Raw genomic sequence first — 27766 nt, forward strand, 5'->3', positions numbered from 1 at the left:
ATGTATTGTCAAAATCAAGATCATAATGTTACTTCATGATGAAGGTTCTCAGTCATCCAGGTCATGTAATTCTGTAGTGCTGTTTCTGGAGATGTTTTCGTTTCTTGAAGACGTTTCACCTCTCATCCGTGAAGCTTCTTCAATTCTAACTAACTGGAGGGGAGTTGCAGGCGTTTAAACTCTGTGTGGGAGTGTCCTGTTCCTGTTCATCATTTTAAAAAACTGTAGGTATTCCTTATGTAAAAATCGTTATGCTGTTATTTATTAGTATTTTGTGACAAATTAACTTGTTATATCTATTACAATGAGCACAATACAACCAATAAAATACTGAAAATAACAGCATATTGTGCATGAGAAACAGGATAAAGCAGATTTGTGACCTATTATTTGAACAATGGTGTTAAAACAGACCTTGTCACAGCTTTTATATAAGCATAAAATATGACCTCGTAGGCACGCTACAGGCTATGTGCTCCAACATGACTAGACCGCACAGACATGTTAAGCAGCCTCCCATATCCTATAAATATCCATATGATTATCATATGTAGTTTTTTTTTTCAAGGGCTGCCACAATGTAGAGGCATTACGTCATCCACACCCCGGTTAAGGTTCAGCCTCTGCTCCAGTCTGCAGCCTCGGGGTCGCGACTGGCACATTTCCACTAAGCCAAAGGGGGGATTTTTGTCATTTGGGCCACACGCTCCTCTTTTCACACCGTCCACTTACATTCCGGAGGTGTAACGGAGCGTCCCGCAGACACACACTCGCTGACGGTGCTGCGCAGCACGGTGCCAGGGATGCCAAGCACCCCGTTACCGTAGAGACCCCGGAACATTGTGTACAGACCACGTAATATCCCCACATAATAGAAGATAATTACATCACATTTTACAGTGCTTTCTACTGTAAATACCACTAATGTCATGTGATTTAATATAAATACATTTTTTTATATATATATTTCTATTGTCTCTTAATAAATCTTTTTTTTTTTTTGTACTTTTATTTTGTGGCGACAACAAACAGCCGTACAGCGAATATATTTCAGGAAAAGTTATTTTTATACGCCATTAACAAATAATATGAATGAAGTCAAAACAAAATCCATTATAAATACAGCCTACAATACAAATAGACTACACACACATAACAAAGAGACCGGTCCGCCTCGGCCCTCCCTCCCCTCCCGGTTGGCGCAATGAACCGCACGCTCTCTCTCATCCCTTCCCGTCATGCAGCGCTCTCGCCTGCTCCTCCGTCGAGCCGCCATGTTGTCGGAGTGAAAGCCTGGGGTGTCAGAGAGAAACTGGGGCAGAAATCCGCGACCATCCACCCTCTCCGCCGGTGAGTATCACCTCCTCTCCGGTCGCGGTAGCACGGGGCATTGCTTAGTGACGCATCGGTGCGGGTATTGTCGCTATGGCGGCAGTGAGAGGGGCTAAAGAGGAGTATTTCGTGAGGCTGAAGCGGCTGCCTCCCTTTCTGCTGCTCGCCTCCTTCCTCCCGTTGTGTCGGTCTTCCGCTCCAGACAGCTCTCGGGCCTTTGTTAGCATCCGCGTCACGGGGACCTGTGGGGTTGCAAGGTCGGCAGACAGGTAGGGACCCCCCAGGTGTTAATTAATTAGAAAATGTCGATGTTAGCGGAAGGCTGCCGCTGTTAAAAACATTGTGTGGAGCCCGTCTTTGGCCACCGGTTCGCCCGGGCTGTGCTTGTGTCGGGAGGCCGTGTTATTGTTGGGAGACATGGGCAGTGAACCCTCCATAACAGATCCGAGACTGGCGTGAGTGGACGCGGATGCATGAAAATGAAACCCCCCGGTACTTCATGACGACCCTTTTGACGAAGCTTCCACATATTTCCCTTCGTTTTGATGTGTCATGTCTGGCAGGAGGGAAATGTTTGGTCTGTGTTGAGACACCTAACGTTATCTCATGCTAGCTGCAGGTTGCCTGCTAGTATTGTCACACCCCTGTCTGTACCCGGTATGCGGTGGATTGATCCCCGGTATTGAATAATGATTAACCCAGTTAGGTTATGGAAGCCAGTTCCTGTTTCCGTGTGCTACAAGTTAAACTTGTAGCATAACAAGCCGTGTGCGCCTCGCTTTGGGGAATGGCCACAGTGTTGTGGATTTCCGGGTGTTTCTCTACCTCATTTCGAGCTGTAGCACAGGAATAAAGAGCTAACAGTAGCTGAATGAAGAGTGGAGCAGGAAAACAAACACATGAGCACATATGTGAATGATCACTTGGCAGGCTGGTTTGTTTTCATCTTTTGGGACTGCTGAGCCGGTCAGCTCGTGGTTTTTGTCTTTATGGAGGAGGTGTGTTGCACGGTGGTTTCAGCAGGCTTGAGAGAAGGCTGCATGCATTTGAAGACTCTTGGTGTCAGACTATGGCAAAGTTAATTACTGTATATGGCTCAGTGTAGAAAGAACTGCTTGTAATTTCCTCATGGCCTGTAGGGACACTAATGTGAAACTGGTAATTTTAACACAGATTAGAGCTTGTTGGATAAGGAGAGGTTGTAAAATACAAATTACATCCCTCTGACTGCTGGAAAAACCACAGAGCTTGTTGTGCCCGATGTTGACCACGACCACCACACAGATTGGTCCATGCACAAAGCATATTCCTTGGGTTCACACAATAAGGATCTGCCCACCAACCTTAAACCTCGGGTAAATGACAGGGCCCATCTGACCATTGCAACATAAGGACCACTAGTTTGTCTTCATTTCTTGGCAAATAAAGTCAATAACATCCCTTGTGCAAGCTTACTAATGTAATTTAAAATGTTCCCATTCACACAGTTCACATAGCTTAAAGTAACGCAGGCTATTACAGTCAGGAACAGTTAATCTTGTTTTAGAGAGATTCAACTTCATGGGCATTTTGGAAGAAGTAGCTTGTGATGCTCTTGAACAGTATTGTGTTGCTAATGTTTGGTCTACCCTCACTGATATAATTGGGTTTGACAAAATATTAGAGGCACCTCTCGGTATAATGCAGATCAACGGCCTCCAAAATGACCTCGAAGTCGAATTAACACAATTTCAACAAAACTAAACATTATAACCTTCATGAAGGTAGAATTTATTGCGGGACTGCATTCCTTGTGGCGGGGTGTCCCTAATAAACTGGGTTGAGTATGCACTCTTGTGTTGGTGTGACATACAAGCTGTAACGGTAGCAGTGATGTGCAACTTAGCTAAAGTAATACTTGTACAGATTTTCATAACAACTACATTTCTGTGGAAAGACCACCCTGAGCCAGAGAAGGGGAACAACATTGTGACCAATATGCAGAGCACTTTGAAAGTGTCTCAGTCACGTAGGTGCTTAAAATGGAAGTTATTTTATGAGATTCCAGTCACACAGGAAGTCAAGTAGGACTGCACAATATGGTAAAAAAAAAAATCATATTGCAATTATTTTGGTAGATATAATTGCGATATGTTTTACAGTTAGTGAGAACAATTCACTATTGCATCACACTTTTTTATGACCCCATCAAAATCATGTTAATGTGACTAGGGCTCCTGTGGTATACTGTTTAAGATATGCTGTGCCACATGGATGGAAGGAGATGTACAGGGTCCCACCATAGAATAGACCCTGTTAACTTTTGGTTTGGATCTAGATAAAGTGACAGATCCAGGAATATTTTCATTGCGAAATAGGCGTTTTGGACGTTTTCATTAATTTCTCAGGGTATAATGCATGGACCTTCACACCGAAACAGTTATATTTAGGTGGCTGGTTTCTGTAAGAGTACAATTTGATGCGGATAACGGAGACTGTTGGATCTTGACAGAGGTATACACTCTACGGAGTGCCATTCTAGCTGGAAGAATGAAAAACAACCTTAATTTTTCAAGGTTGCATCAATTTGCATGTCTGCCAGGACATAATATTTTGTGAAAGGATAATAAAGGGTTTGTTCAACCAAAAAATGGCCGATTCTGCAATTTGAATATTGCATTTGGCCATGTTGGGATTTTGATATTACCGTTAATTGTGCAGTAAAATTTACAGTATATCATGTAACTGTTGATCCCAGCTCTCATGTTCTGCTTATCAGCAATTAAGTAGCTTTAATGACTCCAAAAATGTTAGACCTGTTGTATTAATAAAAGTGCAGTCCCTTTAATGCCTGTAATTTACAATCATATGCAACCTCAGTTCTTCAGAAAGATTAAACTAATTAGTTTGATATTTACAAAAAAATTCTATTTTATTAGTCCTGTGCAGCTGAATGATGCAGTTCTACAATCAAATTAGACATTACATCAGTTAATTTGACAAAACAGACCATTTTCAATCAAGGAAAGCACTGCTGTAGTGTATTGCTGTAGTGAACATATCTGTACTCTTTCCTACTAAAAACTGTACAGCTTTCAGTTTTTCATAATGCCAGTTTTCTATTTATGCTTCTTGCAGTTCTTGCTTTTGATCTTATTAATATTTTTTGTACTCGCTATGTTTATTGTTATGCACCAAACTCCAAGGCAAATCCCTCGCTTGTGCAAACATACTTGGTAATAAACCTGATTTTGATACTTCTACAACTACTATGGTAGTTTTGGATATACCCAGCTGAGAAGCAACATCTTTTATTAGGTAAACCTCCCTAAAGCGTATGAGAGAGTCAACCTATTTTGGGGTGTTTGAGGTGTTGTTTCAACTTTTATGGTTATTTCTAAGGTTGTAGTTCGTGGTGCTGTTGAATTGTACTGCATCGTACTGAGCTGTGTTTCTAATAATTAGTCTACCGTCACTGATATACTGTGAAGTTGATGGACAAAATATTAGAGACACATATTAACCTTGATAAATGTGGGTTTTTAATGTAGTGCTTCATAGGTATTATCTACATGTAGCAGATGAACTGGGAACTGAGTGAAGTTTGACATTAAAACCAGTTCAAGCTACAACATTGTTGAGAGATTTTTTTTGCATCGCTGGTGTGGCCTGAAGTTGTCAAATGTGGGAGGCCATTTCTATTCTGAGATGACTTATTGGCTCCATTTGCATGAGAATACACAGCGCTAACATTTTAATTCATGTTGGACTGATTATATTGAAGAGCAACACTGACTCTGAACTATGATCATAAACCACTCAGAATAGGAAAACACTTAGATGATCCATTTGTTTCACCTCATAATTTATCTGCTGTCACAACTTCATTTTATGAAGTAGAGTTGTAGAACACAATAATTGTTTGTCTTTGTCATGATTTTGTTGTAAACATTAACTTGTGCAGTATAAGCCAGCTGACTGCAACAAGGATTAAAAAAAAAGTTTTCAGTGCCTGTGTTATTGCGATATAAAGACATCTGTACATCTGCATCCTTTAAACTAAGCACATCTAAACTTATGCAAAACTCATGCAGTCAGTAATACCACAGCCCTGCAATAAATCCTACAAAGGTTACAATGTTCATGATCTTGATCTAAGAGAGATATTTTGTTTAATGTACTTTGTGGTGCTGATTAGTATTTTGTCTGTTCTCATTTATATAGAGAGGCAAAGTCCCAACCCCTCTGGTGTGCCACATTGGACCTTATTTTAGATAAATTAGTAAAGTAGTTGATGTGAAGAGACAGATAAGTTTTTGAACCTGTTTGAATTGTGCCACGAATTACACATATGATGTTTGTCTATTTAAAAGATAGTTTTGCAAGTCAAGAAAGTTGCAGTCTGTCGTGATGAAGTTAGGAAGGTACCATTTCGTTTCATGTAAAACAGCTCGGTGTACTACATCATGTTGCTCAATATATGTCACCAAAATGGCTGTCACCTTGGCACAGGAAAAAGTATGAAAAAAGGTGAAAAAAAATCTGGCCATATTATTAGCTGAAGTTATGTGAGAGGAGAGTTGGTGGTTTTATGAGCTAGCTAATATGCAGGGACCGACTCTACAGGGTTTTTTTTGTGTGTAGTCTTTTTACTTGATATTACCACAGTCCTATATTTAATTCGTTTTATGACAAACTGTTACTTTCCCAAGTTGAATAATTCTTGTAAATTAACATACTTCGTATGTGTAATTCTGGGCACAATTCAAATGGGATTAGAAAAATATTTGTCTTGTCATAAACTACTGTACATATGGCCTCTCTATACATGGAGCAGATTTATTGTAGACGATTTATATTAGACTGCATTAGTTTTAAGTAGGTGAGCCTAATTGTCTGGCAACTGAGCATATGGTAGACTTGTCACAGCTTATCAAACATTTTGTTACTTTAATGTATTGAGCAGGTATATGCCACTGTTTGCATATGACTGATGTATTTCTCTCTGGACAGGCTGTGGTGGAATGAGCAGTGTGTGTGTGTTGAAGAGGAAAGCAGTGCTCTGGCAGGATTCATTCAGCCCCCACCATAGAACTACATCTCCCAGCATGCCCGTGGTGCTGAGCAGCGGAGGACATGCCCCTCCAACTGGGCAGACCCCCTCAGGCCACACCCCCCAGCCAGCAGGTAAAACCCACCACCTTGACACCTTTTGCATAGTTTGTTCATTCATTCACGGACAAACATCTGTCAATAACGAACATCTCTCTGCAAATATGTGGCTGCAGAGGGGGTTCGTACAAAGTCTTAAAACTTTTGAAATTTTAGCTATGGAATTTTTTTGTTAAGGCACCTGAAAAGTGCTCGAATTATGCTCTTAAAAAGCTGTATGGGGCGCCCCAGTAGCTCAGTTGGTTGAGTGTGCGATCCATGTACAGAGGCCTTGTCCAAGCTGCAGCAGCCCAGGTTCGAGTCTGACCTGCAGCCCATTGCTGCATATCACAACAATAGAAAATAACTGCCAACAACTTCAGCAGGTTGTTTGTTGTTGTCTAGCTAGCATAATCGATATGGGAAATGCTAATCATCAGATTGAGCTGGAAGAGCCTCTCATATCATTTAAATGTGCTTCTTGGCAGCATTATGGTTTACAAGTAAATTGTGACAGCACTAATAAAGAGTAGTAAATCAGATGGAATCTATTAATATTGAAATTGGTCAACTGCGTTTGTGCAATATCATATCATTGAATATCAATTTTCCATGTCTGAAAAAAAGCTTGACCTGTTCGATTCTGGTCACTTGTGAATATCACTTGTCATTGATGAATTGAAAAAAGGTCATATAGATGAGTAAATGAAAATTGCTGCTAGTTAGGCGGCAGTGTGTCCTAAAATCTTCCCTTTTGATAAAGAAGTTGGCATTTTAAATGACTAATCCTGAAAACAACAGTCCAGTACTTTTGATAGGTAACAATTAAGTCTGATTAAAGGACTTCTTGGTTACTTGTCCTATTGCATGCTTTGCGTGTACAGCAAATGACCAAGCCCAGCTCTTTCCAGTACATGTTGACTGATTCTTTGATGACTGTGTCTTGTGGGGAATTTTGTGTTTACCCTCAAAAATGAGTAAGAGAGGAAGTCAGCGTAGGCTTTGTCATTGAAATGAAATGCATCCTCCTATCTGGATGTTAGTAAAGACGGATGTGGCCTTAAATACGTCAAACTACAATACTGTGATGAATTTTTGAAGATCATATGAAAAATTCTCCTTAACGTGTGGTCATAAGGTTGAAGAATTTACAAGAAGGAGTTATTTTTAACATCCCTGCAGAAAACCCCGATTATTTCCACCTGTGCTTAAATGTCCCAGCAGATTCGTTATTTTAATTAATATCTCTGTTAAACTAGTATCCATCCCAGGTTCTCTGCTAAGAAAACTAAAGAATGGGCTTTCTTGTAGCAGCACACAAGCTGTGGAGTCGTCTTGTTTAAAACATTAAATCATTTTATTTTGGTGTGTTGTGGTATTTGCATGATGATTCCTTGATGATTCTACAGTACATAGTTCATGTATTTGGCCATTCAGTTACATTATATTGATGTTGATTCGTAGGTTTCAGGTGTATTTGAATGCAGTCATGCTCAAGTTTGTCATTTTCTCTTTTAAATTCAGCCCTCTCAAACATTAGTGAAAACTTCCAAATCCTTGCTTTACCTACACGTCTTCAGTTGTTGCTCAGACACACTCTGCTTGTTACTGTTGACAGTAATTCCAGGATAATATGCATGTCTGCTTGTGTGTGTGTCTCTAGGGTGTGGCGGGTGCTGGACGTTCCCAGGATGATGCCATGGTAGACTATTTCTTCCAGCGACAGCACGGTGAACAGCCCGGCAAACATCGCTGGCCCACTGGAGACAACATCCATGACAGCCAGGTGTGTGTGTGTGACGTGTTAGTGTTGCACAAGTGATAACATGCTATTGCACCACTGATGCTGTTATTGTATTATGTCACGTACTACTGTTTGCTTGTACTGAGTGACTAAGTGTAAAGAAACATTTGTACACAGAAAACTTCATTCTTTAAATTGACTCTTGTGTAACCATAAAATCATGCTTTAGACGTATAGTTTCAGGTATAATTTTCAAAATAAGAGTGTTAGTGGCCATTTAATGATGGAAAGCAGACACAGAGTACCAGGGGTGCAACAGATCAGAAACCTGCAGTTTTCAGTCACAGATCAGGTCATTATGTGGATCAGCAAAAAGAGAAGACAAATAAAACTTTGCTTTCTGTTTATTCTGCAAAACACCTAAAGCAAGAAACTTAAATGAAGACAACATTCACTATGTCCAGTTGGACACCAGACAAGATTAAGTAATGTGTATTTCTTTATAATACACAGTAAGTGTAAGAGTGAGTGTAAGTGAGGTAAGAAGGATTCAGTGTCGCCACCACAAAATGTCGCCCATTATTCTGCTATTAATAAAGGTATTGATAAACCCTTCACCTTTGGAGCAAAGTTTGCTTCTCTACGCCCACCGTAGTTGTAGTAAGACATGGTGTCCAACAGACAGGTGGAGTTAATTTTGAAGTTATAATCAGTATGTCTGACCGTCAACATTTTCCAGCTGTTAAATTTGAAGAGAAATTAGCCATGATGTACTTTAGGATGCTAAGCTAACGAGAAAATAACATTAAGCTGTGAATGGTTCACTCAGCCTCCCTGGTTTTTAAGCCAGACTCAGTTCAAATATCTGTCTGTTTTATGTTGTTGTGCTTACCAGCTGAAATAACAACATCAGTTAAGATCTTAGATAATTAGTGATTATAGTCTTAAAAAACATTCTATTTAAGTGTGGCCTTCTGTAATGTTCGAGGAAAAACTATTTTGAAGGTAATTACTTATTAACATGAGTAATTAAAGTTTGGTTAATGTTTATACATTGAGTATAAGAGACATTACTTCATTCTTCCAAGTCTCACTGGGTTCTCTGTCTGCAGGTGCGGTCCATGGACGAGCTGAACCATGACTTTCAGGCTCTGGCTCTGGAGGGACGCGCCATGGGAGAGGTGAGACATCAGGGTGGGGGGCTCAGGGTCACTTATGGTCGATATGAAGGTGACTTATGTGACCATGTAGCTTAATACCTTCTGACATTGGAGCATTTGAGCTGTGGTTACTTACAGCATGTGGAAACATTTTTTATACTTAAACTTTGGATTTAACTCACTGGATTTGGAGAGGTTGGATGCGACATGTCAACACTTGACATGAAAATGGCTGCCCTGTATTTTGCACCTGGCTGAATGGACACATGATGGATTGCTCAAACTTGAATAACAGGAAATCCAGGGAAAAATAAATGGATCAGTGGCTCAGTGAAAGGCCTTTGAGCCAAAAGTAGTGTGGACTTGTGTTGGCATTGTTCCTCCCAAATGAAAAGCTCTGAAAGATGAGAAGAGACTGAGCAGAGACGCTTTTTCATTTGAGTCGGTTTGACTGGCTGTTTATTAAAGAGTCTATACTCCATAATTCTGTTAATGTTGGACCAGTGCCCGCAATTAGTTTTGGCTTGTTGAACATGGTGCTGATGTACATTTGTTTGAATTAATTTTGTTTGGTTGCCATCAACTGTAATACATCTATAATGATGTATTAACATGTTACAGGCCGATCGGTTCAAACGGATTTTAAGTCCATGTGTAAGCAGTAGTTGTTTCCTGTTGCCAGAAGACACTGATCAGACAAGGTCTTTTTATAGCGATAAAAGACTGTAATAGACTAATCGAAAGTGATGAGATTTGAATAGAGGTCTGATATGAAACACGATGAGCTGCTCAGAGTAAGTCCAAACACTTAGAACTACTATTCAAAATGACTGACATTTTTAAGTAAAATTAACAAGCCCTAATTGTTGTATGGTTGCTCTCAGACACTGGCTTCAATTGTGTGGTTGTGTTATTTTGTTTTTGCTCCACTCATGTAGCTAGAGTGGCCTGTACTTGTTTGTCTGGGTTGCAGTCAGGGGTCAAAGTACTTCCAAAACATGCATGCATTACTGGAAATAGCATAGCACACGCACAAAAAGCCAAAATAAATGTTAAAGACATTCTGAAGGTTCGTAAGATTTAAGGATCTTTCTGCTCACATGATCAGTTATACAAACTATTCACTTATGATACTTGTTTTATTTTTCCCATTCTTCTATGTGCTTGAAATATCTGTATAACCATGTTTAACCTTGCCTTTCCCCCTGTCTCCTCTCCATTGTGTCTTTGTAGCAGCTGCTAACTGGTAAGAAATTCTGGGAGACAGACGACTCTGGGAAGGATGGACCAAAAGGGATCTTTCTGGACCAGTGGAGGGACAGTGCATGGGGTGCCTCAGGTATAAATCAATCTGTTTTTAGATGTGTGTAATAAGGTGGCAGACAGGAGCTTTTGTGAAACATTTTTTCTCAAGTACATCCACAAACTACCAGAACAAACACTGTCTGGTGTTGTATATTTATATTCCTGTCGGAATCAAAAGCTGATGTTAACTTGAATTCACCCTTATGTTCTCTCAGATGATGAGATTTGAGATTTCTGGTGTATCTTATCAACACAATGCAGTTATTTCTTTAAAAGAAATATTCCTTCATTTCAGAATCAGTCTGGTACACCACTCATCAGTTTAGATTTGTGGAGACAGTGATGCATACATTTGTACTGACTGAAATGCATCTCCATTAAAAAAAAAAAGCCTGACATGTTGGGATGATAAAATTTGCAACACTGCAGCAGCTGATATATATTACAACAATATAATCTGTTAATGGTGCTTATGTGCTGGATCACATTCATGCCCGAAGTGTTTAAGGAACAAATATATGATCGTTATTTAACAGTCCCTGTTCCTCTCATGTCAGATCACTCAGTGTCTCAGCCAATCATGGTGTCCCGCCGGCCAGGGCAGGGCTTCCATGGCGGCGGTGAAGTTGGGGTGGGCTCGGTGATGTCCCCGCGGTCTGAGAGTGGAGGGCTGGGAGTTAGCATGGTGGAGTATGTCCTTTCCTCCTCGCCGGCTGACAAACTGGATTCCTGCCTCCGAAAAGGACCCTACGTAAGTCCTGAAGTCTGTTCTCTCTCTCTCTGTCCATCAGTGTTAGTTAGTCTCTTTGATAACTTTCATTCTCTTCTGCATCAATGCGTTTCTTTTTTTCTCCTCTGTCAGCCAGAGATTGTCAAATGACAACATTTCTTTCACCTTGTCCATGTCAGTCTGTCCTCCCTACTCTTTACCTCTGTCACTGGCAAGTTATCAGCACCTCTATATTTCAGGTTTTTTTCCACAGTATCAGTCATTTCTTGTCTCTCTCCATCATACAGGGGCAGAGGGATGGAGAGGTGGAGGAGGAGAAGAGGGAGAAACCGAAGGCAACATTTGAGGGAGAGAAATTGAAAGAGTTGACGGAAGGTGAAGCTGATGTGATCGGTGACGTCATCAACCCCAACGGGCTGCCTGTGCAGAATGGCCTCGACGTCGACGTCAAAGAGTTTGGGTAGGACTAAACATGACACAGGCTTACAACTTGAAATGCTTCTCGCTTTACAAACGGCCTTCCCGATATATACTGAACAGCTCCTGCTGTCTCACCTCTGCAGTCGTCCCCAAGGCAACATGCCAGCCCCTGGCCCTGAGGGTGACCTGCTCGGTGGTCCCGGGGGTGTAGGGGCCGAGGGCCTGACACCCCTGGGAGGTGGTGGAGGCCCCAAACCTCCTGAGGACTTCTCTGGCGTGGAACAAGGTGGTGTCACCATGGACCCCATGGAGTCTGTGATGGAGCCGCTTCAGTTTGACTACAACTCCCAGATGCAGATGGACTCTGCGCCCACTGTGGGCTTATTTGATTACACCAACCAGCAGCAGGTAAAAGCAACATGCAGCGAGTCATGAGCATTTGTCATTAGCTCTCTGAGACGCAGCTGAAATGGCATTGAAATTTCATTCACCTGTCATGCTGTTTGCAGCTGTTTCAGAGAAACAACGCCCTAGCAGTGCAGCAGTTAACAGCAGCCCAGCAACAGCAGTACGCCTTGGCAGCAGCACAGCAGCCTCACATTGGTAAGAGACTGTGTGTGTGTGTGTGTGTGTGTGTGTGTGTGTGTGTGTGTGTGTGTGTGTGTGTGTGTGTGTGTGTGTGTGTGTGTTCTTTTTTTACTGTCAGACTATTTGCCTCCTTTTTAAAACATAGCATAATTCTAATGATCCTAATTAAAACAATCAGAAGCGAGCACATGCCCAGCTATCCTCAGCAAAACTCAAGAAGTAGCCCAGCTTAAAACGTAAACACAATGCACACGTTTTACATCCTCTGTTTCATCACATTTGGTTCGGCTGTAAGGAATGTACAGCTTGGTGCTACAGAATTGTAAAAGGTGATTATAATGTTAACATGGTCTTACCATGACTTTCTGCATCAAGAGAGGAGAGAATTGCAATGCATCTATGAATCAACCCCCTACCCAGCCCTACTTATGTTATTTGACCTTTTTTTTTTTTGTACATTTGGCACATTTTTTCGCTCGTGTGCTATTAACTGACACAGATTAAAGGAAATTCTACCTTTTTTTTTTTTTTTTTTTTTTTTTTTTTTTTTTTTTACACGATAGGTGTTATTTCTGTAGTCTTTGCTATAATTCCTTTTGATCCATAACATTTTACTCACTAGTTTTGTATTGATTGGACCACACCATACATCAATATACACAGCTTTACAACATAATGGAAAGTGTAATGACATGATTGCACACGGGACTCCATGTTTACTTCCATTTTTTGGAGGAAAAGAAAAGAAACCAAGAGTAAGACTTAAACTGTCCCATAAGGCCTGTAATTATATTTGCAGGAATGTCATGTTTGTTGATCATTCCAGTGACTAAATGGTTGCTGAAATTTCTAGGGCAAAAGATCACAGAAGTTCCAAAAACCATGTTGTTGTAGTCCCATGTTTACTAATTAATTCAGGGTTGACATTTTTCAGGTTTACTCAAAGGCAAGTAATGCTGAACAAGCATAAAGAGTCTTTCATTGTGGTCACAGTTCAACAGATCTGGAGGGCTCTGTTTTATTGATTATTATCTGTGTGCTGAAGCTTTACTGTAGTGTGTTTCTATGAATTGGTTCCACGTGTTATGTAAAACCTTCAGGCCCTGGTTCACCTTTTCCCTCCATGTGTTCCCCAGGTCTGGCCCCAGCTTTTGTGCCCAATCCTTACATCATCAGTGCTGCTCCACCAGGGACGGACCCCTACGCAGCTGGACTAGCAGCAGCAGCTACACTCGGTGTGTTTTGATTTGGACCCTGAGCTTCTTCATGTTAATTAATTTTCTGCAGTAAGGAGACACATAAACTCACACATTTGTACCATCTCACCTGTTTGTTTGTGTCTAGGACCGGCAGTGATGCCTCCCCAGTACTACGGTGTGACCCCCTGGGGGGTCTACCCTGCCAACCTCTTCCAGCAGCAGGCGGCTGCAGCCAATAACTCGGCCAATCAGCAGGCGGCAAACCAGGGCCAGCAGAACCAACAGCAGGTCAGTCGGCTGCTCGCCAAAAAAACTGGCATGCTGATGGGCACTGGCTCAAGATGTTTCTGTCAGAGCGCTACTTAGGTGCCAGCTGAAACGTGCCTTCAGTCTTACTGCTGCTCTACTTGGATCTCTGAGCAGAAAACTGATCGTAGCCTGTGTAGAATATAAACCAGTCAGTGGGAAATGTTTCATTTACCTGCTGATTATTTACTCTTTACATTTGATCATATATGCTAATGCTAACTTTAGGAATGTGCTCTTATCCTGGCAATTTATTACATGCAACCATTTGTTTGTCTGACAGTGACAGATAACAAATGCATCTTGTTTTTCTTTGTTTGTGAAGGTGATGCGTGCTGGGGGCAACCAGCGACCTTTGACCCCCAGCCAAGGTCAACAGGGTCAGCAGAATGACCAGCTGGTTGCAGCAGCAGCAGTCAACTCAGCCCTTGCCTTTGGACAGGGGTTAGCAGCAGGAGTCCCTGGTGCGTATGATGCTCATTCACCACCAAAATCCCAACAAACCTAGTCACATTTGCGATGACAGCAGTTTCACAAAAAGGCATTCCTCAAAACTGATGTTGAAATGCTGAATATTCATCTGTGCTTCTCAGGCTACCCAGTCCTCGCCCCTGCAGCCTACTACGATCAGACAGGCGCCCTGGTGGTCAACACTGGAGCCAGGAGTGGCCCTGTCCGCCTAATGGCCCCTGCCTCTGTCATCATATCTCCTTCCGCAGCACAAGCAGGTAAGGTGGCAATGCACTCACAGACTATGTCAAAGACCGAACAGACGGAATAATGAACGATGTCGCACACAAAACAAAAGATTGCATGTTGTGGTCTTTAAAAACATCTTCTGAATGTCCCATTCATCCAGAACATTTAATTAAGCGATTATGAGGCTGTACCTTCAATGTTTTTGTTCCCAGGATTAAGTGTTGTTTATGTGAATTTTTATACTGGTGTCAATATGATGTAAAGAATGGTTAGTGGAAAAAAATGCTCTCCCAAGAAGCTTTGTGGCTCTGGTTTCAATTGAATTAATTCAGTATGACTTTTTATGGCTGTTTACTCAGATTAAACCTGTGAAATCGTTCTTGTTTGTCATCCTCCAGTTGCAGCAGCAGCAGCCTCCGCCGGTGGTGCCAACGGTGGTCTGGGCGGTGGGGCCAACGGTCCATTTCGTGCCATGACGTCCCAACAGCCTCAGCAGCAGGGTGGCCCTGGTGGCGCTCTGGGAGGGAGCTCCTTTTACGGATCCTCCTCCCTCAGCTCCTCCTCCCAGAGCTCCTCTCTTTTCTCACAAGGCTCCGGCCAGCCCGGACCAGGTTCTGCCTCCCTGGGCTTCAGCCAGCCCACCTCCTCCTCCCTAGGGGCCACGCTGGGGGCCACACTGGGAGGCTTTGGAACTGCAGGTAGGAATACACCATTCCCACATAGTTTTATGGGGTTCGTATAAAGTGTTGAAAGTTTGGAAAATGCTTCATTTGATGATGTCAAGGCAAAGAATATTGGAATTGGGGGCTACCTGCCCTGCATGTTTTAGATGTTTCCCTGCTCCAGCACACCTGATTCGAATGATCACCTTGTCATAAATTTATCATTAAATAATCATGATAAAAACAAATGTTTCATTGAGGTGCCTTGAAGGTTTTTCGAAAAGTGTGTGAATCTTACTAAGCTGTATAAACCCTAATTCATAATTAACATTTTCATGATCTAATTTATGTCTGTCTCCACCTAGTGGCCAACTCGAGTGGTGGCAGCGGCTCCAGGCGGGACTCCCTGACAGGCAACAACGAGCTGTACAAACGCACGCCCTCTAGCCTCACCCCGATCGGTCATGGAGGCTTCTATAACGGCACCTTGGGCTTCAGTCCTTCCCCGGGCCCCGTGGGCATGCCTCTCCCCAACCAGGGCCCCTCCCATTCCCTCACACCCCCACCTTCCCTGTCCAATCACAGCTCCTCGTCCAACCTTAATCTCGGTACGTGTTTGATTTAAACGACTGAGATTACCAATTCCATCCAGTGTGTTGTGTTTTACAGCAGTGACACTTGAATAGCTTCTTTGTGATTTTGTGGAAATGGTGCTAATGCCCTTTTGCCAAATCAGAGCTAGAGCTATTTTTATGTGCCACAATATGCCAGCGAAGAAGACTAGATTGGTATTATTTACTACACCGATTAGTTGATTGTGATCAAAAACTCTTTATTGAAGCTTCACACACAGACTGATCTAGGTTTTTACATTAGATGGTGTTTATGAATACGAGGCCTAAACGGGACATTTGTCGACCAGAGCAGTGTAGTTTTATAGCGAAGAATGCTCACATATCTACTTTTATGTTGTAATGTAACATGTATGTAAGTATACGCTACCATTTATCGTTTTTAAAATAGTGCTGCTAAACGTGTCCTACTTGGCTCAAATCAACTGCTGCTCCAGTTTAGATTTTCCTAAACTACAAGACAAAAATGTGACAGCGGATTTGTAATACAGCTTGTTGTGAGGGATTGATTGCTGGCTGAGACTTTTCTTGCTTCCTGTCTGTTTCCCATGATTGGCAGTTGGCAGGGTGAGGTGTACCAAAAACACTCAAAAGTGTGATGAAACAACAATCAACAAGGTGACAGAGCCAAGTCGAGGCTTTGTAATGACTGTGATGGATTACCAAGCGTTTGCCGTTTTCAACACTTTAGGGGTGTCATATTATACAGATAAGAAATGCATGAAATGGCAGCTTTTGAAGGGAGGAAACTGCACAGAGTTTAGTTGAGGATGTCATGGCTCAGACACTAATTGGAATATTTGCTACCATGCTGTTGTACAGTACAGTCCAATCCATTCTCAAAGGTTTAACTTATTTGTTCAGGTTTTGTTGTCTTCATTGCTAGCTGTATGCCTACTTCTGTGTTGGTGCAATGAGAACAATGTAAAGCTGGTGTCAGATTCCACGAATGGCCAACAATCATCTGAACCAGGCTGTGGCAAACACTTAAGTTTTCTGTACTTTAATAACATTTGATTTTAAATGCATAGTTAAGAGTCAATGTCATTAACATTTAAACATCAGTCAAATGAGGTTGAATAAACTGAAGAATACTTAAGTTTATGTTAGGACTGAATCGTAGAGTTGTTAATTTTTCTATGGTCTACTTGATTGTAATATTTTCGGTGTACACAGTAACTTTTTCTTGGTGTAGGCTGCCTTAATCTTTTTGGGCAATGCTGCCATCCAGTGCCATGCTTCTGTGCTGCAAAGTTCTGATATGATTTACTTGATACTGTGTCCAAAATTTAGTGTTGCCATGTCGTCAGTTAAAAATGAAATTAGGGCTAGACCGATTATTGGGGCCGATATTCAGCATTTTTTCATTTATCAGTATCAGAGTTTTTCGGATGTTATGAGTAATAGCCGATCAGCACTGAAAAACTTGAATTTGCAAAGTTACTGGTAGCTAAAGTTATCAATTAACTCAAGTAGAGTCAAAGTATTAAGTAGCAGAAAATGGAAATACTGAAGCAAAGTACCTCAAAATTGTACAAGAATACAGCACTTTAGTAAATTGTAGTCACATTCCATTGTTGTTATCGACTTTTTTATTTATTTTCATTTTTATTTTTCCTGTAAATGTATATCCGTCATCGGTCTCCTGGCTTATTAATAATCGGTGTCGGCCCTGAAAAAATAATCCATGATGACCCACCCAAGTATCGTTGACTGCTGACAACCGTGGCAAACTAAGAAAAAGCTAATTTAAACATTTGGCTTGTTTTTTGTTTTTTTTGCCGCGATAACATCTACATATCTGCAACACTCTAGATATTTGTATGTGTATATGAGAAGAAAAAGATTGACATTCAATTTTTAAAATATATATTTATCATATTCTTGGTCACATGTTTTGTTCAAAACTTGTGTTTCCTTAAGATTTTCTCGAATCCTGGAGCTTTTCTTGAACAGTATAATTTCTAACAATCACCTCCCTCTTCTCGCTGACCCAACAGGAGGCCTGACCAATGGCAGCGGGCGCTTCATCTCTGCAGCCCCAGGAGCGGAGGCCAAGTACCGCAGTGCCGCCAGCTCAGGCTCCTCCCTCTTTTCACCCAGCAGCCAGCTGTTCCCTTCGTCACGGCTACGTTACGGCATGTCAGACGTGATGCCATCAGGCAGGAGCCGCCTGCTGGAGGACTTCAGGAACAACCGCTACCCCAACCTGCAGCTTAGAGACATCGCTGGCCACATCATGGAGTTCAGCCAGGACCAGCACGGGAGCAGGTACGCAAATATCACTTCAACCTAGAATACACAGCACAAATAAACACTAATATGACATGATGAAACATGATATCCTGATTTGACAACCAGCGCTGTTACTTCCAGATGGAATCCTCAAAGTTTGATGGCTAACGGCCCCTATTACCTGTGAGATAACTGTGATCTTTGCAGATTCATGTCTACCAGTGCAAAGTAGCTCTCATAAAGTCTTGTTTGTAATCTGTCAGACTGTATAAGATACGTTTTTTAAGAAAATCAGATTATACAATGAATGCTTGGTAAATTAGAGATCCACCGAAAATAAGCTCTGTGGCAAACACAAGTTTATGATACTTACACATTTTGTTCAGCAAGAAAATCTTCACAGATTGACACCACTTTTTTGTTTTTCCTAAATTAAATCGCTAGAAATAAAAAGCTAATGTAAGGCTATAAAAGACTACATTGCAGTCGCATGACTTAAACGTCACCACCACTAAGCGTCTTACTACATAACTACTATACACGTTTTCTATAAATTTATGAATCTACAAGTTGTAAAGTAAAAGGATATTTGCAACTGAGTGAGTTGTGAGTAGATAAGTCTTTGTGTTCAGTGTGATGACGCTTAATGTCCCTGACAACTTCTATAGTCTCATTTAGCCACTTGTTAGCAACCGCCGTTGCTTCACAAGTGCTTCATAATTACATTTTGGGACATTTAATGATGTATTACATGTCGTAGGGAAAAGGGGGGGTAAATATCTCAAGCCTTTGGTCACCACAGAACTTTTGAGATGAGGGAACCGGATGTGCAAAAATGCTAGCTGATTTCCGGGTTTTAGGACTACAAACTACACCACTCTATTTTAAACTAGACATCCCCAGTTTGCAATGCAGGTATTCTGGTCAGATTTATTCTGCTCCAGGCTTAAGCTGAGATGTCACTTGAGCTATTTTCTCACTCTTGTTGAAGCTCCTCCAAAAAGGGTAGAATGCCTTTTATTTCTGACATTTCAAAAATTTGGTGCAGACTGTCAGTTGTCACAACTCTTTGATGTCTGAGTGAGAGATAGGATCACCATTTTTCAGTTTGACAACTTGAGATTTCGCCAGAGTTCACTCACAATTTGTTAACTATTGTCTCAAACATCCCTGAATCTCTGTGTAAATAACCCTGGCTCAAGTTCACTGTGGACTGGTGGATCAAAGCTCATATTTCTTCTTATCTTCAACACTGAAGAGCAGGCTTGATTTTCTAATGTTTCAAAGTTACAGCCCTCAGGACATTCTTCTCTCTGTGTGTCCTCCACTGACTGGACCATCCTGTCATATTTCAGGTTCATTCTCAATATAAACTGGAATCTAACCAGTGAATATGACAGCTATATTTCAGACACTGCACACAGTATTTGTATTGATAACGGAACAAACCTTGACTGGGGTCCTGGTTTCTTGGTCTGTCTGGGTTAAAACGGATGCAGACTTTACCACTGAAATGATCTATTAATACAACATGACGTCCAGTCTGCAGATTCCAGACATACTCTTTCCTCAGCCTCTTCAACATCACTCTCCGTTTTTATCTCTTGCTTTTTGCCTGGCATCCATCACTATACCTCACAGGCTACTTGGTTTGTTCTCCTTGTCTGTTCTCCACTCTTGAGTTTCATCTCCTTTTGTCTGACTGTTCCCTCAGGTTAAAGATATAGGATCAGCTCTCTCTCCCTCTGTCTTTGTACATCTGTTTTACTTTATTGCTCTGTCTCTGTCTGATGTGTTTATTTGTCTTCGTCTTCAGGTTCATCCAAACTTTGTAAATCCCCTTTATATACTAAGTGGGTTTTAGGAGAGCAGGCTGTATACTTTCTCATGAGGCTTTTGTATATTGCAAGCGAAAATGAAGAAAAACAAAACAAAGTACAGCGGTATGGAACTCAATATAAAATATATCTGTTAATATAATGCTTATCCTCTGTCTGTTAAAGGTTTATCCAGTTGAAATTGGAGCGAGCCAGTTCAGCGGAGCGCCAACTTGTCTTCAGTGAGATACTACAGGCAGCCTACCAGCTCATGGTGGATGTCTTTGGAAATTATGTCATCCAGAAGTTCTTTGAGGTGTGTATCAAAGTGTGCAGAACTGGATCTGAGTCACCAAGATTGAATTCATTGGAACATTTCAGTCTGTGTTTCTCTTCTACTGCATCTTGGGCCTCATTACAGAAGCCGCCTAAGTCTGATATCCATTCTTATTTCAGTTTAGAATGACATTGAGGATTCTTGGTGTTACAGAAACATGATTTCTAAGTGTATGTAAGAACCGTCCTAACTGAAGAATTTCCCAAAGTTAAGAATTGTAGATTAAGATGGCATATAGACCCTGTCCTAAATTCAAAATAACTGCCAGGAATAGCAGCACCACTGTCGTGGGTCTGTATTGCAATGACAACAAAAATGGAGAACAACATGGATACTAAAATAATGATCGAAAGAATACTCGAACTGTAACTTCTGAAGAAGCTTACATGGATTTTAGCCTGTCGGAGAGGCTAATGCTGATGTTGGCCTGCTGAAGTGGCTAACACCGATATCAGCCTGTTGGACGATAGGCTAACACCGATGTCAGCATGTTTGCTTTGAATTTCCTGGACCATGTATTAGTATCTTCTCCTCCATTGAGATGATTAATGCCTTAGTCTCATCAGAGCCAAAATTGAAAGCCTGTCTTTTTTTCCATAGCAAGCTCGCTAGCCAATGATAAGTAGATTTTGACAGCTGTTGTCATGGATACAGACAGTCTTGCACATATCCAAAACACAGATAAGGGCATGACAGGACGAGTGCTGATTGTAGAATCAAGTTTGGAGTTCCAGTTAGGATTCCTTAAGATAGCATACAAGTTCTGAGATAGGTTATGACACAGCCGTGAGTTTAGGAATTGCTTCTGTAATCGGAAGATTTTTCCTACCTTTGAAACTTAAGATGGGACACGCAGTAAGGACAATTTCCTGTAATGTGGCCCTATTTTTTTATGTGCTTTCTGGCCTGTGAGAGTGTGTAATGTGCATGGTATTGAGTCATTAAATGAGTTGGACGGTTTGCAGGCTTATCATGTATGTTTGTGTGTTTCAGTTTGGCAGCCTGGACCAGAAGCTGGCTCTGGCAGAGAGGATCCGAGGTCATGTGCTGTCACTGGCCCTGCAGATGTACGGCTGCAGGGTCATTCAGAAAGCTCTGGAGTTCATCCCCTCCGATCAGCAGGTCATTGTAAGTACACTGGTTCTCATTGCACTGTATGGAATTATAAACAGTGGAAACAGACTGCACCTTTGCACTTAAACGACCTTAATTAAAATTGTGTAAAGGATTTTTTATTTTTTTATTTTTTCTTAAGCGTTCCAATTTCAAAGCACATCTACTATCCATGTGCTCATAATTCAATCTCAAATGAGGATACATTGCTCATGGATTGCTAATTTCTGTTTATGTAGCAGAATGCTGCATTGATAGAGGTACACTCCTCACGCTGAAATGGCATTTTTCATATACATTATGGGTTTTATGTTGGAGCTGCCTCGTGTAGCAGCAGGTTCCTTGCAGGCACTCTATCATCAACGATGAATGAGGCTAATGATACCACAGTTTATATGCAAATGTTGAACTGCAGGTGGTGAGATAAGTCTAGCTGAATATCAACAGGAAATCATTCTGCTTAAATTCAGTGGTTTTGGAGGAAAAGTAAAGCAAGTGTGTGTCTGTGAGAGAGAGGGGGAAAGGTATCCATCTCTCCTTAATGGACCTCAGTAGATTTCTCCAGGGCAACTGTTCAAAGCCCAGTGTTATTTGTTGGGCTGTGAGCCACTGTGAAAAATGAAGGAGAGGTTGGAAAATGCTTTCAGGCAATATTTGACTTCTCACAAACAATTACATGTCCCTCTCCACATTCTCCCTCTTCCTCCGACTCTGTCCTCCTCCTCCTCCTCCTCCTCCTCCCTGCAGAGCGAGATGGTGCGCGAGCTGGACGGCCATGTGTTGAAGTGTGTGAAGGACCAGAATGGTAACCACGTGGTGCAGAAGTGTATCGAGTGTGTCCAGCCTCACGCACTGCACTTCATCATAGACGCCTTTAAGGGACAGGTGGGTTCCCGCTGTGTGAGAGGACACACACACACACACACACACACACACACACACACACACACACACACACACACACACACACACACACACACACACACACACACACTTTCCACAGTCAATCACTGAAGCCTGCCGGTGCTTGGCTGACATCCACACACACATACTTGTGTGCACTCGTACACTGTCGCTGCCTTGAGGCACCGAGCATATTGTCACCGCCAAAGTACGTCGACTCACGTACTCAGTCCTTCCCAGGGACAGGGTACGTTTCCATGGCAACAGAAACCTCAGCCCAGTGGCAACAGCCATCTTCTATCCACCAGCTAAATGTTACATTAGCATAAGGTGTTAAAAGAAACATTTTGTGTGTTTATGCAAGCGCCTTTTGTTAGACACAGATTAAAGGTTTCAGTTTTGAAGAGTCACTCTGACATTAGATTCTTACTGGCGCCTGAATCTTTTGCCTCTCAAACATTTGCATGTTGTCTAACGGCATGTTTTCGGCTCGGTGGCTCAGATTTGCTTGTGTAGCTGTAAGCATGTCAGGAATTTGCTCTCACCTTCCCCGCGGGGGAGGGCTGGGAGTGTGAAAGCATGCCTATGATCATCTGTAATCCAAGGGACTTTCTGCACCTTTAGTGTCTAAGCAGAGGTAAATTGGTGTTTTGCTCTGCTCACTGAGCTCCAGCCGCACTTGGCATATGTGTTGAATAAGTAAAGATGTGCAATTATGTTTGTCTCTCAGGTCTTTGCCCTCTCCACTCACCCTTACGGCTGCAGAGTCATCCAGCGCATTCTCGAACACTGCCTTCCTGAACAGACGCTGCCTATACTAGAGGAGCTCCATCAACACACAGAGCAGCTTGTGCAGGTAACATACACACACACACTAGCACTAGCTGTCATTTGCTTTCCTCTGGTTATGTTTTTCAGGATAATGACACCTCGGGTTGGCTTAAATAAAGCTTCTCTCAGTCCAGATTTTTGAAGTTGGCTGCGTGTTTGATGTGACGTCAGAAACGCCAGCTGGTGCTCTCACGTTTTAGTTAAAGTGTCTGTGCGGTTTGTTTTATTTAGGACCAATATGGCAACTATGTCATCCAGCACGTTTTGGAGCATGGCCGAGCTGAAGATAAGAGCAAGATAGTGGCGGAGATCAGAGGCAATGTGCTGGGACTCAGCCAGCACAAGTTTGCCAGGTAAATTCCAGAGCAAACACACACAAGGTCTCAGTCTTATCTTCCCTTCTTCTATGGAAAAGGCTTTTCTTTCGTCTCTACAGAATTTCACTTTCCTTCTTTCCAATGTGTCTTCATGCTAACCCCTCCCATCCTTTCTTTAGTAATGTGGTGGAGAAGTGTGTGACCCACGCATCACGGGCGGAGCGGGCAGTGCTGATAGACGAGGTGTGCAGCCTGACTGAGGGCCCCCACAGTGCCTTATACACCATGATGAAGGACCAGTATGCCAACTACGTGGTGCAGAAGATGATCGATGTGGCCGAGCCCACCCAGCGCAAGATCGTAATGCACAAGGTAGGTGGAAGAGTGTCGTCGTGTGCATCCCATCAAAATACTGGGTTAATGGAGGGTGGTTCGTACTTTTACTAGAATTAATTATAAGCTGGCATGAATAGAAATCTCTCACCAGACAGAAGTGACACACTGGGTGATACTGGTTGAAGAAGAGAGGAGCTTTGATGCATGCAGTGTTGCATATCAATCTTATTCTGAATGTTTTCACAGCAATTAAAAGACTATACTTAAAAGATAAAATAAAAATGTATTTATCCAGAAGAACATTCTTGTGCCAGAGAATGCTCAAAAACAGTAACATAATAATAATAATAATAATAAAAAAAAATACAAATACCACAATAGACTTACACAAAAAAGTGTAAAAGGAGTAAATGCTGATCAGTGCCAAATGGAATACAATAAAAAATAAAATGAGATTTATTTAGGATAAATAAACTACAATAAATACTCAAATGGAACAGGTAGTATATGCAATCATATTGAAGTAATAAAAGGTTATATTTCATCCGATGTTGTAAAAGTAGTATTGTAAATGCTTTTGAACAGTGTAAAGCGATATTGCGCATTATATTGAGAGTTGCAGTTCGATAGCTTTAGCAGTTCACCTTGTGTGGTCTAACTGAATATTATTTTCCAATTCCGCCCCTAAATCCCCCTTAATGCACTGGACACTAGACCTTTTTTAAAAATTGCTTACTTTGACTCTCCAACAAACGGATGTACTGTTTATAAATTTTAATGATGACGAAATGGACTGGAAAGCAATTTCACATTAAAAAAAAACACCTATAAATGGGAAACAACTTTAAACACCGATTGTCACAAAGTATTTGATGAATTTTGTTTTGAATGACTAATTGTTTCAGCATCAACTTGTCAACCTTAAATATCCCTGAAGGGTATAAAGACAACTCTCCGTCAACCCATCAGCCCTAACCCTTCATTCACCTGCACATCAATAAATCTTTTTAGCAGGTTGCTGGTGTGAGTGGTTCCCTAGGCAACAACACAGAAGCTGACACAAGCACAAGTGAACATTGATTTTTAGATAAATGGGTGTTGGTGGTGACGTTAAACAATCAAGATTTTTCTTGTGGTTGTTTGAAATTGCTCCACCAGTAAGGATGTGTCTCTATTCATTGTGAACGTGTACAACATGTGCGTTTGTCTTCGTACAGATCCGGCCCCACATTTCCACCCTGAGGAAGTACACGTATGGAAAACACATCCTGGCCAAGCTGGAGAAGTACTATATGAAGAATGGCGTCGACCTGGGTCCTCTCTGCGGCCCTCCTAACGGCATCATGTGAAATGACTCCCCTTCCCCTCCAGCCTGAAATAATGTCTACCACCTTTATCCTCCCCTCCCCCACCCTTCACCTCACCCCCTTAAAGCTGTCATGTCTACCAGCCCCACCCTCCTGTCCCTGTCAGGCCTTTCAGAGGGCATTGTGCCCACTTCCCCCTCCAAATCCTACTCGCCGAGGACCGTTGACAGCCTCTCGGGAGGAGCCTGTTACTACAGGCAGCCTTAGTTTTTTTTTCTGATTTCGTTGCCCCCTCCCCCACCCGAGTCCGGGCCTTCTGAACTGGGGAAGGGAGGGCAGGGAGTGGAGAGAGGTGAGCCCTGTTCCACTCATCGCTTCACTCCCTCCTTCTTCTTTTATTTGTTTTCCTTTGGTTTCCTCTTTTCTGATGAACTCAAAAATCATTTCACTTTTTGCTACTGCTGCACACACAATCCTAGTGTCCCCCTGCCCCCCTCCTCCCATCCTAGCTATTTACCACTATGAGATGGAACGAGTATTTAATTTGTCTGACTTCACAGAATCATAGACGAATACACACAAACACACACACGCCATCAGCTAACCAGCAGACAGATCATTTAGCATGGGAGATTCGTTTTCTGGTCTTGCTTCTATAAATATAACGTGTATACTTGGTGTAGACCTTTGCATATATATATAAATATATATATAAAACTTTGTAGTTTTTCTGGTTTTTGATGTTGAATCTGTATCTATAATGTATCCTAGTAGTGACCACATACTTCTGACTGTATAATTGTACATTTGTAAACCCTTGTAATGTAAAAGTGCTTTACCACCCTTTTTGGTATGAGAAGAAAAAAGAAAAAAAGCTCACTCTGAAAAAAAAAAATCTTAGAAAAAAAAACCTGTGCATTTCAGTGTATATTCTCACCTCCTTGGTTGTGACATATGAGTTGTTGTATATTGTAAATTGTAATATCAAATTTTTGTTTTGAAAAGCCCTTTCTATACAGCGTAGTACTTGTACAAAGATTCGCCACGCTTGGTTTTATCTTTATCTTGTCACTGCTTAACTTAAGACGTCGATCTCCCACTGACTCCCAATTGGACATGTTATGTTAGACTTAGTGGTGTCTTCTGGTTTATGTTGAAGGTTTTGTTATTTTGACCTTTTTTTTTAAGATCTTTTTATAGGAATGCTTTACCCCATGAAATGTGTCGTGTATGGGTATGCTGGCCGGGTGGGAGAAATAACTTTTACTCATTTAAACCCCCCCATGACTGTTTTCAGAGGGGTAAACCCATGGATTGTACAGAGGAGATTCTTGTGTTTTTTGGCATTTCTCTAGTGCTGTAAGTGCTGTATCATACTGTCTATGTCCTTTTGGGTGAGAGAGGCAGCCCGCCACAGCGCGGTGTACATTTGGAGCAGCCTTGTGTATATTTACTACGAGCACACCTGTAACCATATGTGTATAGTTAACAGAACCTGTGTATGCTTATTGCCTGGGCAACTATTTTTTGTAACTCCTGTTGTAGATTGTCTCTAAACAATTGTGTGATCTTTATTTTGAAACCAAACTGAACAAAAAAACTTTGAAAATTTAACCGTCTCAAGTGTGCTTCATTGTGTGTTGTATGCGCTCACACAAGGTGAAAGGACAAAGCAGACACAGGGTCTTTCTTACTGATTTTAAGTGTTTTATTTATATATATATTTAAAAAAAAACATCAATCTGTGCCCTGGTTTTTTTTCAGCCATATAAATAAATCTGTCCAATGGGGGCTGGGCATCTTTCTCCTTTCGCTTTAGTTTCTTCAGCTGGCAACTTAAATTGGCATAGTCAGACTAATGGCAGCCAACAGTGATGACTCCCAGTTTCAGTCATGGACACAAATAACAGTGGCTGTTGATGCAAAGACTATGTATCCAGATAATTATTTACATGAGGACTACTGGATAAGCAAAAGTGAAAATCTTTATCCCTTAAGGCAAAAGTAAAAGGCCTTTTGTGTGAGGACAGAACAAGAGAAAACGAAACCCACACGAAAGGTTAATACTCTGATTTTACTTGTGTCATGAGTAATGACCCCGAGGGGACTATCAGACTACACTGAGCAGGTGTCTTAACAAAACATCCTGCTTGCGATCTTTCAGTTGTATCTTTATGGGAAACATGAGAATAAAATAAACCTGTCTAGCTTTTGTATGGAGCATGCTGTGCCTGAGCGGAAACAGCCAGGATGTTATTTAGACAAACAAGTCAGGTTGGGTGTGTTGCTGGTGGCAGTAATCCCATGGCTTTGTTGACTTTTTAAAGCGGATAAAAAATAAAGCCTAAAGAAGTGAGGGTGCAGCACCTGCAGTGATTTTGAACCACAGGAAAAGCTTAAGGTTGTGGGGAGCTACAGTAGTCAGACCTATAGGCTGAGGGTCAAGGCTCTTGGGTAGTTGCCCACTTTCACCCAGCTGCTCCATGGTAATGTTATTAATTGCAAAGTTAAGGCGGGTCCTGCATCGTTACATCTCTTATAGATGTGCTGCATATCAAAATGTAGGCTAAATAATGAAACCAGAGGTGTCAATGGAGGCACTTTGGTTTTATGAAACAGATATTAAATGTATTTTTTACTTGTAGTTATAAGATTACCAGAAA

The 27766-nt window shown here is 41.6% G+C and overlaps 1 protein-coding gene across 1 annotated transcript; it reads left to right on the forward strand.

Moving 5' to 3' along the window:
• Positions 1–1246: 1246 nt before the first annotated feature.
• On the forward strand, positions 1247–25958 carry pum1 (pumilio RNA-binding family member 1). Its single transcript, XM_073462921.1, has 23 exons — positions 1247–1350; positions 6325–6498; positions 8126–8248; positions 9319–9387; positions 10600–10705; positions 11229–11422; positions 11689–11861; positions 11965–12229; positions 12331–12424; positions 13546–13644; positions 13754–13896; positions 14240–14378; positions 14508–14642; positions 15012–15311; positions 15641–15883; positions 17908–18178; positions 20146–20275; positions 21290–21424; positions 22157–22294; positions 23043–23168; positions 23375–23496; positions 23640–23832; positions 25014–25958. Exons 2-23 carry the CDS (start codon positions 6448–6450, stop codon positions 25143–25145), a joined length of 3381 nt encoding a protein of 1126 aa, XP_073319022.1. The 5' UTR covers positions 1247–1350; positions 6325–6447; the 3' UTR covers positions 25146–25958.
• Positions 25959–27766: the final 1808 nt, after the last annotated feature.

Source organism: Pagrus major, chromosome 3 (genome assembly GCF_040436345.1).
Source record: "Pagrus major chromosome 3, Pma_NU_1.0".
NCBI classification, from domain to species: domain Eukaryota; kingdom Metazoa; phylum Chordata; class Actinopteri; order Spariformes; family Sparidae; genus Pagrus; species Pagrus major.

Excerpts from the sequence above, each read along its gene's own strand:
- pum1 (XM_073462921.1), top strand. The coding sequence starts at position 6,448 with ATGCCCCTCCAACTGGGCAGACCCCCTCAGGCCACACCCCCCAGCCAG. Across the intron at positions 9,388-10,599 it reads AGGGACGCGCCATGGGAGAG|CAGCTGCTAACTGGTAAGAA; the intron begins GTGAGACATCAG and ends GTGTCTTTGTAG. Across the intron at positions 12,425-13,545 it reads AGCACAGCAGCCTCACATTG|GTCTGGCCCCAGCTTTTGTG; the intron begins GTAAGAGACTGT and ends TGTGTTCCCCAG.